Source organism: Mytilus trossulus, chromosome 13, assembly GCF_036588685.1.
Source record: "Mytilus trossulus isolate FHL-02 chromosome 13, PNRI_Mtr1.1.1.hap1, whole genome shotgun sequence".
NCBI classification, from domain to species: domain Eukaryota; kingdom Metazoa; phylum Mollusca; class Bivalvia; order Mytilida; family Mytilidae; genus Mytilus; species Mytilus trossulus.
This window is the reverse complement of record NC_086385.1, coordinates 45,163,655-45,179,647: the sequence shown is the minus strand read 5'-3', so window position 1 is coordinate 45,179,647 and position 15,993 is coordinate 45,163,655. Positions and strand designations below refer to the sequence as shown.

The following is a 15,993-nucleotide window of genomic DNA, read 5'->3' as shown; positions in this document are numbered from 1 at the left end:
GCGATTTAAATTCTTCATTTGCGAAAGAATTTGGCGAAAGAAGTATACATAACGTTTTATTTTCAGCCATCTGTTTTTTTAATTTTTTCGGGTTTCTCTGACTATACCGATCAGACAATACTCGGAATTCACCTTGAACTCGTTAAGATTTTGACAGAAAATCAATAATCTCATAGCTATCGACATCAAAGGACTAAATAATACAGTTGTTGATTGCATGATATGAAAGTTGTTGATTGCATGATATGAAAGTTGTTGATTGTATGATATGACATAATGATATGGTTAAATGGCTTCTGTCACATGTCACAAAAGGGATTTATCAACCACTTTGCGACGCACGTTTTTAAGGCAAAAATTTTACGCTTCATCTCCTTCTTTTAATGATAGTCCAGAAAATAAAATAAATTGTTGTTATGACGAAAAATATCCAAACCCAAGAAAGGTCTCTAATTGAAAACTTTATCATTTTACTTTCATATAGATCATTGATTTGAGTGGGTACTTCAAAGTCGTTTCAGTGACACACGTTTTTCAAGCATCTATAGTTTTACTTATCTGCGATGGTCTAGAAAAGAAAACTGTCGTTATGAAGAAATCTATTCAAAAGGTGGGCATGAGAGTAACCCTGCAATGTAATGACTTCACCTTACACGTAGGATCAATTCCAAGTGATAAGATGCTTCGTTTTAATGTAAAAACCACTTCTTTTTTAGGGGGGGGGGGGGGGGGTGAAAAAAGAAGGAAAATTTAAAAAGAAAATTTTATATATGTGTGTTTCTTGGCGAAGAAAATAATAGGTGGCGAAAAATATATTGTTTTGGCGAAGAGGTGAAGAAAAAAATAATTGACCCAGGGAAAATAGTATACCGGTGTTCAAAATTCATAAATCCATGGACAAAAACAAAATCAGGGTAGCAAATTAAAACCGAGGGAGACGCATTTAATGTAAGAGGAGAACAACGACACAACGCTGAAATGTAACACACAAAGAAACGTACCAAGCAGCAGAAACAATCCCACGAGAATAACAAATATAACATCAATACCAAATCCATGAATTTGGGATAGATAAGTACCGTGACACGTCTTATCGCAATGTGAGTTTACACTCAAAAATAAGAGAAAACAAACGACGAAAGGTTAGAATGTAACACACACAGAAACGAACAATTATATAACAATGACCATATTCCTGACTTGGTACATGACATTGTAAAAGGAAACATGGTTGAACCTGATTTTATGGCATGCCAAACCTCGCACTTTAATGGCAATATTAAGTATAACATTGAAATGACAACATAATATCCTTGCTAAGAATAATTCTGAAAGTGGTCGGTTAGAAATGTTTCTGCTTTTGTTCTCCTCATTTTTATGTAGTTATCATAGTGTAAATGAAAAAAAGATACCTCAGATATCAAATATAAACGACAACCTAATAAAAATCATTGCCGTCAATTTTTTACAGCAAAGCGTAAAAGTACATATTTATAAAATGATGATGTATGGATGATGCAGTCAAAGTTTTACTGCAATTTATTACGTGCCTTTGAACAATTTCTAACTGAAACTGCTAATTTAAATTCAATAATGTATACAATATATGTGTTTTTGGGTTGTACATTATAAGTAGTACTTCTCCAGTACAAATAGAAGTAATATGAGTAGAAGTGAAATAAAATAAAATAAAACAGTGAATATTGTTGATTTCAAATATGCAATTGAAGAATAAGAGTTTCATGCTCTTAACCACCAAATTATATAAAATTATGAAGGACAATTTTGGAGTTTCTTTTAAATTAGACCTTTTATCAGTAATTTCTTGCAAGGGTTGTCAAAAGGAAATGGTGCATAACAATTCATCACAGAGCAACTTGCATCAATGTAACTTGCATATAGATAAATACTATGTATTGCCTATGCTGCAGTGTTAACAAATTAAGCAATTATATGGTATGGTCATCGTACTGACAAAGGAATACGACTTTAATATAGACATTCCTCTCTTTACATTTGAGATACACCTACCATTATTTATAGTGTGGCTCTTTGTGCGAGAGTTTCTAGCTGCATTGAAGAGCCATTGGTGGCATTCGGCTGTTGTCTACTCTAAGTATGCATTATTGAAAATCAAGATGGAAGCAAGCGGTAGTCAGGCCTCTGCTGAAAATGACTGGTCTTGAACTAATTTACTCAAATTATGTTATAGATAATGCATATTTTAAGGTTTTTCTTGTCGTAGAACACACCGAGGGGTGTAAAGATTGATCAAATGAAAGACCGACCGTAGGGAAGTCTTTCTTTGAGCAATCCTGACACCCCCAGTTGTGTTCTACGACATGAAAAACATTAAAATATGCATTATCTGACTTATATACCGTCAAAAAAATATATTTTTTTATAATGATTTGCAAAATTTAGTATCCTATTTTACCGACAACACTAAAGTGGGGTATTCCTTTCTTATGCTTTCAGGTTTTAATACGCCCTACGTCTCATTTAGAATGTGAAATAAAACTCACTTATAAATCTAGATATAAACCTACACAATAAAAAGTGTAACTGCATGAAGTAAGACACAAATGTATTGTTACCATCCGATAACGGTGTATGACAAATACAAGACACATTGTTAGTAATTTATTGTACCACTTAGTTTATGGAAAAGGGGAGGGGTATGGTTTTTTTTTCTATTTGTAATGTCATTTCTATCGCGGAAAAGTGTTTTTTTTTAACAAATTGTATTGAATCGAATGAAAAATTCAGAAAGATTATCTTTTGAATAGCAATACTAGTACATTTTATTAACAGATAATCATGATATAATTATATTCCCTCCGCATGTACCCGACCCTTTTCTGAGTTACGTTAATGTTATTCAATAGAATATAAGATTATCTTACTAGTTGATCATTTGATAGAGTAAAAGGTAAACATAAATATAGAAAAGTTAAGAACTGACAGAAAGACGAATATAAATACATGTAGGTCACCGTATGATTTCTTTTTTAGCGTTTATCGTCCTGAACATGCATAAAATATGTGCCACTGGACGTTAAGCAAGCAACCAAAAATCAACCAACCTATTCAGTGTGACTCAATCAGGTTTTTAAAATTTAACACACGAATATGTTACATCTGGCACATATACGATAATGTTTCTTTATTGAAGCGATAAATTAACAAAATTTCATGCGTTATTTGTTTCTAAAATTAAAATGCGGGCAATGAAGGTAAATTTTACATCTATCATTGATTGAACTTTTAAATACAAATTTCCCAATCGGCAACAAAAAACTATCAGACGAATAAAATTTTGAAGTAAATTATAAACTGCATTTTTATCAAGAAAATAATGACCTCACACAGGTCATTATTTTATGCCTTTGATCATATTTCATTGAAAAATGGTATCGTCTGGGTTGATTCTGAAAAAGAATGACTTGTCGTTCTGAAAGAAAATAACTCCATATAGGTATATAAAGACAAATAAGCAACTTGTCTTTCCTGTCTAAATTAATTGAAAAATGTGAGCTATATAGACTGAATGAACACGTGAAACTCCTTCCTTCAAACCAATCTGCGTATCGTCAATTCCATTCGTGCGAATCGGCCCTTCTACGACTTGTTCATGACATACTCGATGGGATGGAGCATCAAGAAGTCATCGCTATGATCGCCGTTGATTTAAGTGCAGCATATGATACTGTAGATCATAGTATTTTGATAAAAGTACTCAAATATCATAACGGTGTAAATGGAACCGCAATTAAATGGATCGATTCCTATTTGAGACTTCGAAGATGTCGTGTAAATGTCAGCTCTACAACATCATCAGAGCGACAACGTGAGTGAAGCGTACCACAGGGAAGTTGCTTAGGTCCCTGGCTTTATTTTGTCTACGCCGGAACTCTATTCGACATTATTCCACCATCTATTACTGTGTACGGATTTGCCGACGACCATACTGCTAATAAACGTTTCGTGCCAACATTAACGAATGAGATGGATGCAATTCGTGACCTACAGGACTGCTCTGTTCATATAAACACCTGGATAAACAGTAACAGACTAAAATTGAACAATGCGAAAACAGAGTGTATTCTCTTTGTCAGTGGACACCAACTCTCTAGATGTCAAACTAAAGAAATAATCATTTGTGGAGATGTTATAAAATCAAAAACATATATACGGTACTTATGAGCTTTTCTGGAAGAGATTGTAAACTTCAAAGACCATATCACTAAAAAAAATGTAAGACAGCAATGATGAGCTACTACAAAATAAAGTGCATATTATCCTATCTATCGAAAGAAGCAACTGAAATTTTGGTCTTATCTTTGGTTATATCACATTTAGATTATTGCAATGTTATACTTTTTCGAATTTCACAAACTGATTTATATAAATTGCAACGTATACAGAATATGCGTGCCAAACTTGTGTTTAACCGTTCTAAGTATGATAGTGCCAATCAGGCATTGTTTGACTTACACTGGCTTCATATCAAAGCCAGAATTACATTTAAAATCTTAATATATATGGAAAACTGTCATGTAGTTAATGCACCGTCATATTTGATCAATTTGTTAAATCCTTAAGCGATGAAACGTGTATTAAGGTCGTCAGAGTCATCTATTGGTTGTTATGCAGTCCCATATAAAAAAAAGAATACTTTTTCAGATAGAAGCTTTAGTACTATTGGGCTAAGATTGTGGAATGAACTAGGTACAAATGTAAGAAACTCTGAACTTTGGATACTTTCAAATGTCGGTTGAAAACATTGTATTTTGAAAATTATTTTGAACTTTTCTGACTTTTTTCTTGTGTATCACAGTATATATTTTCAATTTTTGGTATAGTACATACATATTGTTTTTTTGTATAGTATTTTTGTATTTTATATGCCATTTATGTACAACGCCATTGAATACATATTGTATATGTAGAAATAGGCGTTAAATTACGTTTTCATGTTTCATGTTTCATTCTAAATAATTAGAATGTTCTTATCCCAGGCAGAAAACCTAGCCGTTTAAGGCACAACTTTTTGGAACTTTTGGTCCTGAATGCTCCTGAACTTTGCACTTGTTTTGTTTTTTAAACTTTTTTCATCTGAGCGTCACTGGTTAGTTTTGTGTGGACAAAACGCGCGTCTGGCGTATTAAATTTTAAACCTGGTACCTTTTGTTAGCTACTTATCGTGTGTTTCACTGTCCAATATGATATCCCATTTATTTGTTTTGTAGTCCTGTAATGTAATGTTGTCATTTCAATGTTATATTTGACATTGCAATAAAAGCGGGAGGTTGGGCACGCTATAAAAGCAGGTTCGACGCACCATTTGTTTTCTTAATTTGTCGTGTGCCAAGTTAAGGTGGCAAATTTGAAACGAAGAAAAACTATCTAAGTAAGTTCAAGTATAATTTTTTTTTTTTGAGAATTCTTAGTACCATAAAATGTATTGCACGGAAGGAATTGAAACATAATCTATTACCTGAAAACAAAAACAGTCGTTTTAGTGCTCTCCCTAGTTTTCCGTGTTGCAGTTCTAAGGCTTCGTATGCGAATTTCTGGATAAAAAACTACTTAAGACGACTTCCGAATGTATCATTTATATAGAACTAAATTTTTATCATGGAAATTAACCAAATACCAGCTTCAATCTTAAAATTAATTGATTTAAAACTAGTTTTTAATCAAAATACAAAGTGTTGCTCGATTTTTTGTCTCAAGGGGTAGAGGCATTTAATAAAATCATATACACTTGTCTTTATCTGAAACCTCTTAATTTAAACACATCTACTATATTATGATAACACATAACAAACTTAATCTTGTTTGTTTTTTAGTCTAATAAGACATGTGCTTTTGATTTCATTAAAAGTAAAAAAAAACTACTAAACTATTTTGTTTAAAAGCTAGAAAATTATTCCTTTTCCTTTTCAGTCACTATCATGGTTAAAAGACAATATTTCTCTTCTTGTTTGCATTTGGGGACGGTCAGATTTATGTCAGAAAGAATAACATAGGAAATGTGGTATCGGAAAATAACAAAGAGGTTTTGGAAAACTAGCTTTCACGGTATTCTTGTTTACATTGTATGAGTGCACCAAAATGTATTGGACAAATAACAGAAAAAGAAAACAAAAACAAAAAATCTGATGTATTCCTATTGATGCAACAAAATTAGCGATGTCATACTATTTAGATGTGTAGCTAGCTATAAGCATAAACACCAGGTTTAATTCACCATTAATCTTTTCTGCACCAGGTCATGAATATGACAGTCGTTTACCAATCATTTAATGTGTTTGTCTTCTGATTTTGATATTTGATATGGGTCTTTCTGTTTTGAAATTTCGTTGGAGTTCAGTATTTTTAGATCTTTTGTTTAATAGTGTGAGTGGTCCATTGATGCTAAGGGTGTGTTAAGTTATGCTTGCTTAATATCATTTGTTTACCTACTGAAGCTAACTAATGACTAGCTATAACTTATATTTTTTTGTGTTTCCTATACTATTTTCATTATATGAATGAGCTTTAGCAGATCGAAGCAATCAACAAAATGATTTATTTTTGTTTCTCTTTCGATGTTTAAATTCTTTTTCTTTTATTCTTTAAAAATGTCAAGTGTATGCGTAACCCATCTCTTGTTTTAAAAATGATTTAATTGGAGGTCGCATGAATACGGATAACATGAGGTCGAATTGTTGCCTTACAAATGAATAATTCATCAGCGATGTTTCTTAGCTTATTTTGACAACATTAATCAAACTAAAAGCGGATAAATATTTCTCCATAATTATACTTTTATAAATGATGGAACCAAGTCAGAAGCCTGTAGTTCAGTGGTTGTCGTTGGTCCATGTATGCCATAATTGTTTTATTTAATTAATTTGATATAAAATAGTCAGTCAGTTTTCTAAATTGGATTATTTCGTATATTAAATGTTGAAGGGGGGGGGGCTTGATTGCCTAGTTGCAGGCCGTACGGTTGGCTATTTTTTTCTATTTCGGCTGACATCCACAAACTTAAGCTTAACCAGAATCTGTAGTTCATCGTTAGTTAGTAAGCTACGATTTTGCTATTCTATTTTGTTTCAAGTAAATATAAAACTAGAATATGGAAATGCTATTTCTATACAAGCATTCAGTTTGGATCTAATATGTCATTTGTATGTCAAAATAAGCTCAAAAACATAGCAGACTTGAAGGTAACTAATTGGACATTCTTCATCCTGTACAGATTTTTTCGAGTTGATGCATTGTTAATAGTTTTTTTAAAGAAACGTAACGGGTTTTTTTGGGGATATACGATTTAGTATGTTTAAAATCACATAATGTTATAATAACAACTTGAGTCATTTCGTTGAACATCAACTTGACAGCTAACGTCCCATATTTATGAATGAAGAATTATAAAACTTTGATTTTTTTTTAAATACTAGGGCTAATCTCCATCAGGAAAATATTACTTTTGCTGTTTTGGCAAACCGTTTAAGGATTTTTGTTCCTGAATGACCTTTAACTTCGTATTTTTTTTTGGACTTTTTAATTATTTTTATTCGAGCGTCACTTGTGAGTATTGTGTAGATGTAACGCACGTCTGGGGCAAATACAAAATTTCAACCATGGTATCTATGATGAGTTTATTTTAACAATGATATAACATGTGTTAGATTCAAACGCTATTAGAAATCAACCAAAATATCACTAACTAGAACATACACTTCATTTGGTGGATAGTTATATCATTGATAATCTTTAATACATTTAACCTCGTTGTTGTTTGTTTACACACTTATTACACAAATGACGTACACATGATAAACCATTCGACATGTAAACATATCTGTGATCATTGATAGAAAATTTGTCCAAGTACTATACATTTGTGGTATGTGTTTAATTTAAATTTAAAACTTTATTCAAGCATTCTTTCACTAAAAGCACAAAAAAGTAAACTATCATTATGCAAAGACGATAACCCCTGTCAAAAGTGGTCGGATAGTTTCGACTTTGTTGACTTTTTTGTTGATCGTGTTTTGCTTATACTTTGTTCACTTAAAAGTTTCTATATTATATGCAAAATTAAACGCAGATGATAATCAGAATGATTGTTTAAGGGTTATACCTCCTATGCAAGTCAAATTATAATTTCGGCTGTGTTGACCCATTTATAGTCATAGTTTTTATGTTCACAATAACCTCACAAACATTACAAAAGTATTTTCCACAATACCCAGATGGGTATAGTTTTGTTTAATTGTGTATTTTTTTTTCTCGGTCAAATAATTGATTATTAATCTAAGAGGTATCATATCTTTCATTTTCATATGATGGTGTTGAGTTGGTAATGGTCTTGGTTCTTGGTTAAAAGAAGTGGTTCTACAGTCGTGGCCTTCATATCTCAACTTAGTAAAATCAAAGTCCTATCTTCATGTTCTATGTTGACGTGATGTATATTTGGATCATTTATCATCAAACAAGAAAATATGCATGCGCCTTATAATATTATAAAACGTATACCATACATTAGCATTAACTATGATGAAAAATAAAATAAAAATTGTTGTACGGTTAAAGTGAAAAGTGTAGTTGGCATATGAATGCTTATTTTATTAAAGCATAGTATTGCTACTGTTTGTATAATTATTTCCTTATATAGTGATAACATTTATTGTGTAATATCCGCAATCGTATGAAGGTTCGGGTCATTAAATCGATGTTAAATTTCGAACAATGATCACACCTGACATTTTGAATAATCCTTTTTTTATGATTTTAATGAAAATATTTAATCATATTTTCTCTTCTCATTTTAAATTTTAGTATTGACATATAATCATACCCAAGAAAGTTAAAAATGTAGAATGTATTCTCCCTCTTAAAGGAACACTCATAATATATAACAAATCTTCAAAATAATTAGAAAAGTGCGAGACATACTATATTTCATAGATTACAGAAGCTAATTATTAATGAGACAAGCATCCAGTGTACAGGTATTGACAATAAAGCCCTTTTAAAGGGACACTAGATGTCAAATAAAAGTATTACATACTTAAACGTATATTCAAATACAATAAGTCTGAAATAAACAGAAAACAAATGCATGTACATGATACATTATATCAGACTTTAGTGTGTTTTTAGTCCATACGCCAACTGATTACCTACAGTGTTGTAATCCGATGATCACACAACCCGATTTAAACATCAACATAAATAGAATAACCTTAGCGACGTCGTTTTGTATCTAGGTCTATTTTATTTCATGTTATTGGTTAAAATATAAGATAATTTACACCTTTACCTGTACAAAAATATTTCTTGTGGACTGAATCATTTTTAAAATGGCTGAACGCAAATAATGTATGTGTAACCAATATCTAGCTAATGGATTAAATTGGATAATTAAATAAACACAGATTTTCTTTTGTCGAATTATTTACATGCAAACGAAGAATTCATTAGCAATATTTATTTTGTTTACTTTGACGAAATTTAACCAAATTGGCGGCTTAAAACTAATTTTTATTTCATTATTTAACTTTTTGAAAGATTGAACCAAACGAAATAATATTTTATTTTTTTATATCTCGTAACTTTTTTCCCATTAACAGCATACACTATATTAGTGTTAATTTATGTCAACACTCGTGATAAAGTGTTATCATGCGTACACTCAAACTGATATAATTTCGCTATGACAATACGAGATAAAATTCGTAAATGAAAAGTTGAAAGTTATAATATAAGTTATCTCGGGTTAACAAGTTGATTCTTAAAAAATATTACAGTAATGAAATAGACAGAGAAACAGGTAATGGTTCATTTTATTGTTTAAAAAGTGAAACATACAATATCTTAATCTCATCTCTTTCAGTAGTGAATTTTATGTTTATTTTTCAAACTGTTGGTTTTTCTATAAATCTGTTCTTCCAATCAGAATAATTTCAAACTGTTTGAAAATATGTAAGATGTCTTTGTCTTTTTGTATTTATTAACAATTGTGTATTTTTTTGTACGCAAATGAGTCATTCAAACCAAAATGGTCATATTTTAATGACGATATATCTATATTTTATAATTCAACTTTGACATACAATGTTTTATTACCAGGATTACATTTAATTGAGATTAGATTAAATGGACCAGTCTAGAAGGGCAGAAAATTATAACCAAATTCAAACAGTAGGGATAGTAAATGATGTGACGAGTAGTGAAGAAGAAGAAGAAGAAGAAGAAGAAGAAGAAGAAGAAGAAGAAGAAGAAGAAGAAGAAGAAGAAGAAGAAGAAGAAGAAGAAGAAGAAGAAGAAGAAGAAGAAGAAGAAGAAGAAGAGGAAGAAGAAGATGACTCAGATGAGGATTTAGAAGAGATAAAAAGCGATGCTGAAAACTTGGCTTCTCCTTTCAATGAACCAAACATCGTTTTGGTATTTGACAACAGAAAGCTCTATCTACAAAAGGAGCACCTCATAGCCGTGTCGCCTGTGTTTGAGGCAATGTTTAGTTCTAACTTTCTTGAAGGATCGATGAAAGAAATACCTTTACCTGACAAAAAGCACAGTAATTTTGTTCATTTTCTACGTTATTTATGTCCGGGATTTGCAGATGTACTAACAGGTAAATACAAATATACTACTATGCTCACGTTATAGTGAATTTATTAGAAAACGTCTGTACCAAGTCAGGAATATGACAGTTGTTACCCATTCGTTTGATGTGTTTGGACTTTTGATTTTGCCTTTTGATTTTGAACTTTCCTTTTTGAATTTTTGTCTGAGTTCAGTATACGTATTTTTGTGTTTTTACTTTTGACCGCAAAAAGTTTCTGCTACTTAAATTTAAAACTAATGTTTGCAGCTTAGGGGAAGATTTGGAAAATCTAAAAGTGTTTTTGGTCAATTAGAATTGCACATGTATTTATCAACTATGACAATTGACATTTATAAAAAAAATCAACTCAGCCAATCAAATGTGTAACACAAATAAAAAAACATTACGCTAACAAAAAAGGATTTTTCATATTTTTGTTTACTACAGCAATGAAATTAAATTAAAAAAGAAGAAACTTTGCTCGAAAAAAAACATTCTTGCAAATGTTGTTGTGCATGAATAAGCATAACAATTTAAAGGTGCACACCTTCTCATTACATACAATGTACATCATTTTTTCAAATACACACAATAAGAACAAAGTTCATACCTAATAGTTAGCTATAGATTATCATAACTGATATCTTTATAATTCTTAAAAGATATAACAAAATAAAACAATTAACTACATTCAATTTTAAGAAAAATCATTATTATATTCAATGCAAATCCTTTATAAGTTATGTTTTTGCATATTTTGAATTGTTTCAGAAGCCACTGTTCATCATATGCTTCCATTAGCTGAGGAATATCAAACGAAAGATTTAAAGGAAAGAATTGAAAAGTTCCTTATAAAGGGTGTTTTGTCTAAGTCAGATTCGATCACATCAGTACAAATTATCATCAAAATTCTTGAAGCGGAAAAGTACAATTTAAATGGATACCTGACTGGATGCATTATTGTAGCATCTAGGAAACAAATTCAAAGCTTGAAAAAATGTTCGAAATTTGAAGAGATTTCTCAAAATACACAACTTAAAATCGCCTTTAAACGGATGGAAGATATCGATAACATTTACGACAAAGTAATAAGAGATGTGCAAAAGACACAAGATGGACAGTCAAGTGGGAAATCTAAAAAAAAAAACAATTTTCAATGAAAGATCTTGGCACACACTTAAAACCATACATGCAAAAGAACTAATTGTTGTGTCCGATCTTAGTGAATTTAAACAATGATTAAACACTTTAATTAATTTATATTGGAACACGTTACCACCCTTTACTATAGAGAGTAATGGTTTAGTTAGTTTTACATATAACGACTATTGTATTTATTAACTAATTGACGTTTTTGAAAGAATATGTGCAAAACAGAACATCGAATATTAATCTATATTTTTTTTTATATAAACGACCGCATATATATATTGACATTTATCTACAATTGATTACAGTAAACATCTCAGTAAGTACAATACTAAATGGTCAAATTAAGATATAAAAAACGACAAAACAAAATATACATGTATCATGGACATGGATTAACTTTGCAAAATTGTCAGTCACTTTTTCAATTTAGAAGTCGTAAGTCCTTTAACGTATTATCGGAAGAATATTTTGCACACCAAAACTAAAACAACACACAGAACAACCATAATATACAATGTAAGTTGTAAATCAATAAATACTGTACATCACCTAGGGCTGCGATACAATATCAATCTTGACCGTCCGAAGTGACAACGTAACTTCTATTGCAAACGACTGAAAGTCTGCAAATGTGGATCAATGATTATGAATAGGGGACTTCAAAGCCAAACTTTGGGGAAATTATTGATAGTCTAATATGCAATTGTTCTTTATTTAACGTTCATATGGTCACTTATACACATACTGAATAGTAAGCACAATCATGTATTTACTTAACAGTCTTATACAAAATACAAAATGTACTACAACAAACACACCATATCCAATTTCAACCAGGACATTAATTTGATATTAAAACTCTGATGAGAAACATAAAGAATAAGGGGGTCATTTTTTTTAAAGTTTAAGTGATATTCGAAAGTAAAGGTCTTTGCGAAGTATATTAAAATGATTACATTCGATGTATGTTTCATTGTAATACTTTATTTTGATTGGCTAACTGCACATCACTTGTTATTTCTTCAGGAATTGCATTACTCAATAAAACTTTTCATTCATGATAACACGTGTTCCCACAATAAAGTGCACAGGTGAATTAAGTAAAAAAAAGTGATAAAATTCGTGTTTTCCTGATCATAGCTAAAAAATGTATTTATAAGTATTGAATGCTTCTTTTTGTAACTTCAAAGGGTTGTAAAAGCGTTGACCGTGCGAACATTTTTAGAATGAAGCGCTTTCGCGCTTCATTCAAAATGTACTTCTGTCAATGCTTTTTCATCCCAATGAAGTTTCAAAAAAAGCATTCAATTCTTAAATGAGGAAGCGGCACTATAATAAAACATGATAACTATTGTTTCATCTGTTTTTCAAAATCATGATTGTCGTTTTCGTTACCTTACATTTGATGATCAACCGCATATACTGGTTCTATTTTCTAAATTATCAGTAGAGAAAGTTTTATCGCAGAAAAAAAACATTCACTGTGAATTTTTATTAAACATGTAACACTCAGAAACGTGTCCTTGCCTCCAAACGTGTCCGATTCCCTCAAACGTGTCCACATTGACGTCACTGAACTCCAAAACAAGTCTAGTTAAAATCATCACCAAAGCGTGTGATTGTAAAAAACACCAAAACGTGTCCATTTCTCAACTAACCCTCAAACGTGTCCTATCACAAAAAAACGTGTCCATATCAAGCGTTATTTGGTTATTGCAATTTCATTAAGGTATACTGATTTTACCGTTTCATTAAAAGTAAAGATAAGGTACGTGTTTTAACCGGCCGAAAAACTGGGTAAAAGTGAGGGCGTCATTTCGGCTATGTCGTATGTATATTGTAGCAAAACTGTTTAGTTAAACTGCACATTTAACGGGTTGAAGTGTGCCTTTCTCTGCACATTAACATTTGTATGTTACTTCTAAATATTGTGAAACACCGGCAACTGTATAATCAACAGTTTAAAGTAAATTCATACAGTACAAATGTAAAACATTAAAAACTTGTAACTTATGCTCTCTCTAAATATGCATGAAATACTGGCAACTGGACAATACGCGATCAACAGTTTAAAGTTAATTAAACAGTGTAGAGCAGTAAATTTATTAAAACATGTATTTTTTCTCTAAATATGCATGAATACTTGCAATTGGAAATATGCCATCCACAGTCTAAAGTTAATTTATACAGCAAACATAAAACCTTCTCGCTCAAATTTTGCATAGAGTACTTGCAATTGGACAATACCCTATCAACAGTCTAGAAAACGAATTTATACAGTCCAAATTAAATTTGCAATTACGGTAATCACTTATAACCGGCGTTGATTACATAACATTCATATTAATAAAAAGAATCCATAAAACCAATGCATGAACTATTTGGCACTGGAAGTAATGTCTCTTGATCGTGTGGCTTTAGTGATGCTGGAAACCTAACATTTATGAAACAACTGGATGATAAATTTGAGAATGAAAATGAGGAATGTGTCAAAGCGACAACAACCCGACCAAATAAAAAAACAACAGCAGAAGGTCACCAACAGGTCTTCAATGTAGCGAGAAATTCCCGCACCCGGAGGCGTCCTTCAGCTGGCCCCTAAACAAATATATACTAGTTCAGTGATAATGAACGCCATACTAATTTCTAAATTGTACACAAGAAACTAAAATTTAAATAATACAAGACTAACAAAGGCCAGAGGCTCCTGACTTGGGACAGGCGCAAAAATGCGGCGGGGTTAAACATGTTTGTGAAATCTCAACCCTCCCCCTATACCTCTAACCAATGTAGAAAAGTAAAAGCATAACAATACGCACATTAAAATTCAGTTCAAGAGAAGTCCGAGTCTGATGTCAGAAGATGTAACCAAAGAAAATAAACAAAATGACAATAATACATAAATAACAACAGACTACTAGCAGTTAACTGACAAGCCAGCTCCAGACTTCAATTAGACTGACTGAAAGATTATGATTTCATCATATGAACATCAGGCACAATCCTTCCCGTAAGGGGTTTAGTATCGTACCATCATAACATATATGAGAAGAACATAACCCGTGTCATGCCAACAACTGTTTTTAGAATAAATGTGTTTAGTCCGACGCAAAGACCTTATCAGTGACTCAATATTAACGCCAAAATATGCAATCTTTAATGACTTGACAACAGTATCGTAATTATATCCATTCTTAATAAGTCTATTCAAAGGTTTTGTAAGTTTATGAGGTGAATACTGACACCTCTGGCTTTATAAAGAATATTTCCATAAAAAATTGGATGTGAAATATTTGAACGTATAAGAAGTCTGCATGTTGAGCTATATTTACGAATGATGTCTTTATACCGATGATAAAATTTAGTAAATGTTTTGACTAGTTTGTGATATCGAAAACCCTGGTGTAATATTTTTTCAGTAATACATATATTTCTCTCGTTAAAATCTAAAACATTGTTACATACACGATCGAATCGTACAAGTTGAGATATATAAACACCGTAAGATGGTGACAAGGGAACGTCACCATCTAAAAACGGATAAACGTACACGATTTACTTGTGTTACGGTTCGATTCAAATGAAATTCCTACATAGCTAGATAATACAATTAAGGTGGTGCCCAACACTTTCACTAGAATTAGTTTGGCTTGTTTAATTTTCATAAAATGTTGTCAAAGTATTTACTTTGACCCTTTAACAAAAATATTAAAATTTCAAAAATGTGAAACCAACAGTTTTGTCTAAAAAACAAAAATACACTGGTTGTATAGCAGTTTGACAAACCAAAATTTTGATCACTGAGAAGCTTCATATATCCTAACAAGACGACGTAATTAAAACGTTAAGCTGATTTTACACAGTTATCACCCTGTAGTGTAAGGTACCACCTTAATTGTCAAATTACTACACAATTCTCATCGAATACGATAATCTCCAATCTAATCTTGAACTATATTTTGTATATCAATTATTTTAAGAAATAAAACTGTGACGTCACTTTTTGTGGCGACGACCTAGTCGCGTGATAGACAATGCGTGGTTTTATTGTGCTGTTTTTGTGTACTGCTATTGGTAGTTTTACATGTTTTTTTTTTAATTCTATGGTTAGTCAGCACTTCGGTCAATTGTTTTGTTAATTTTTTTGATAAATTAACTGATTGTATGAATTATTCTAAATACTAAGGATTTTCTTATCCCAGGCAAGAATGACTTTAGCCGTATTTGGCACA

The 15,993-nt window shown here is 31.4% G+C and overlaps 1 protein-coding gene across 2 annotated transcripts; it reads left to right on the top strand.

Moving 5' to 3' along the window:
• Positions 1 to 7,827: 7,827 nt before the first annotated feature.
• LOC134695125 (BTB and MATH domain-containing protein 36-like) lies at positions 7,828 to 12,870 on the top strand. Of its 2 annotated transcripts, none has more exons than XM_063556315.1 (4): positions 7,828 to 7,903; positions 10,132 to 10,231; positions 10,331 to 10,636; positions 11,381 to 12,870. In XM_063556315.1, the coding sequence occupies exons 2-4, from the start codon at positions 10,159 to 10,161 to the stop codon at positions 11,767 to 11,769; spliced, it is 768 nt and encodes a 255-aa protein (XP_063412385.1). In that variant the 5' UTR covers positions 7,828 to 7,903; positions 10,132 to 10,158; the 3' UTR covers positions 11,770 to 12,870. The 2 variants fall into 2 exon arrangements, with proteins under 2 accessions (XP_063412385.1, XP_063412384.1); XM_063556314.1 differs by lacking the exon at positions 7,828 to 7,903 and adding an exon at positions 9,737 to 9,832.
• Positions 12,871 to 15,993: the final 3,123 nt, after the last annotated feature.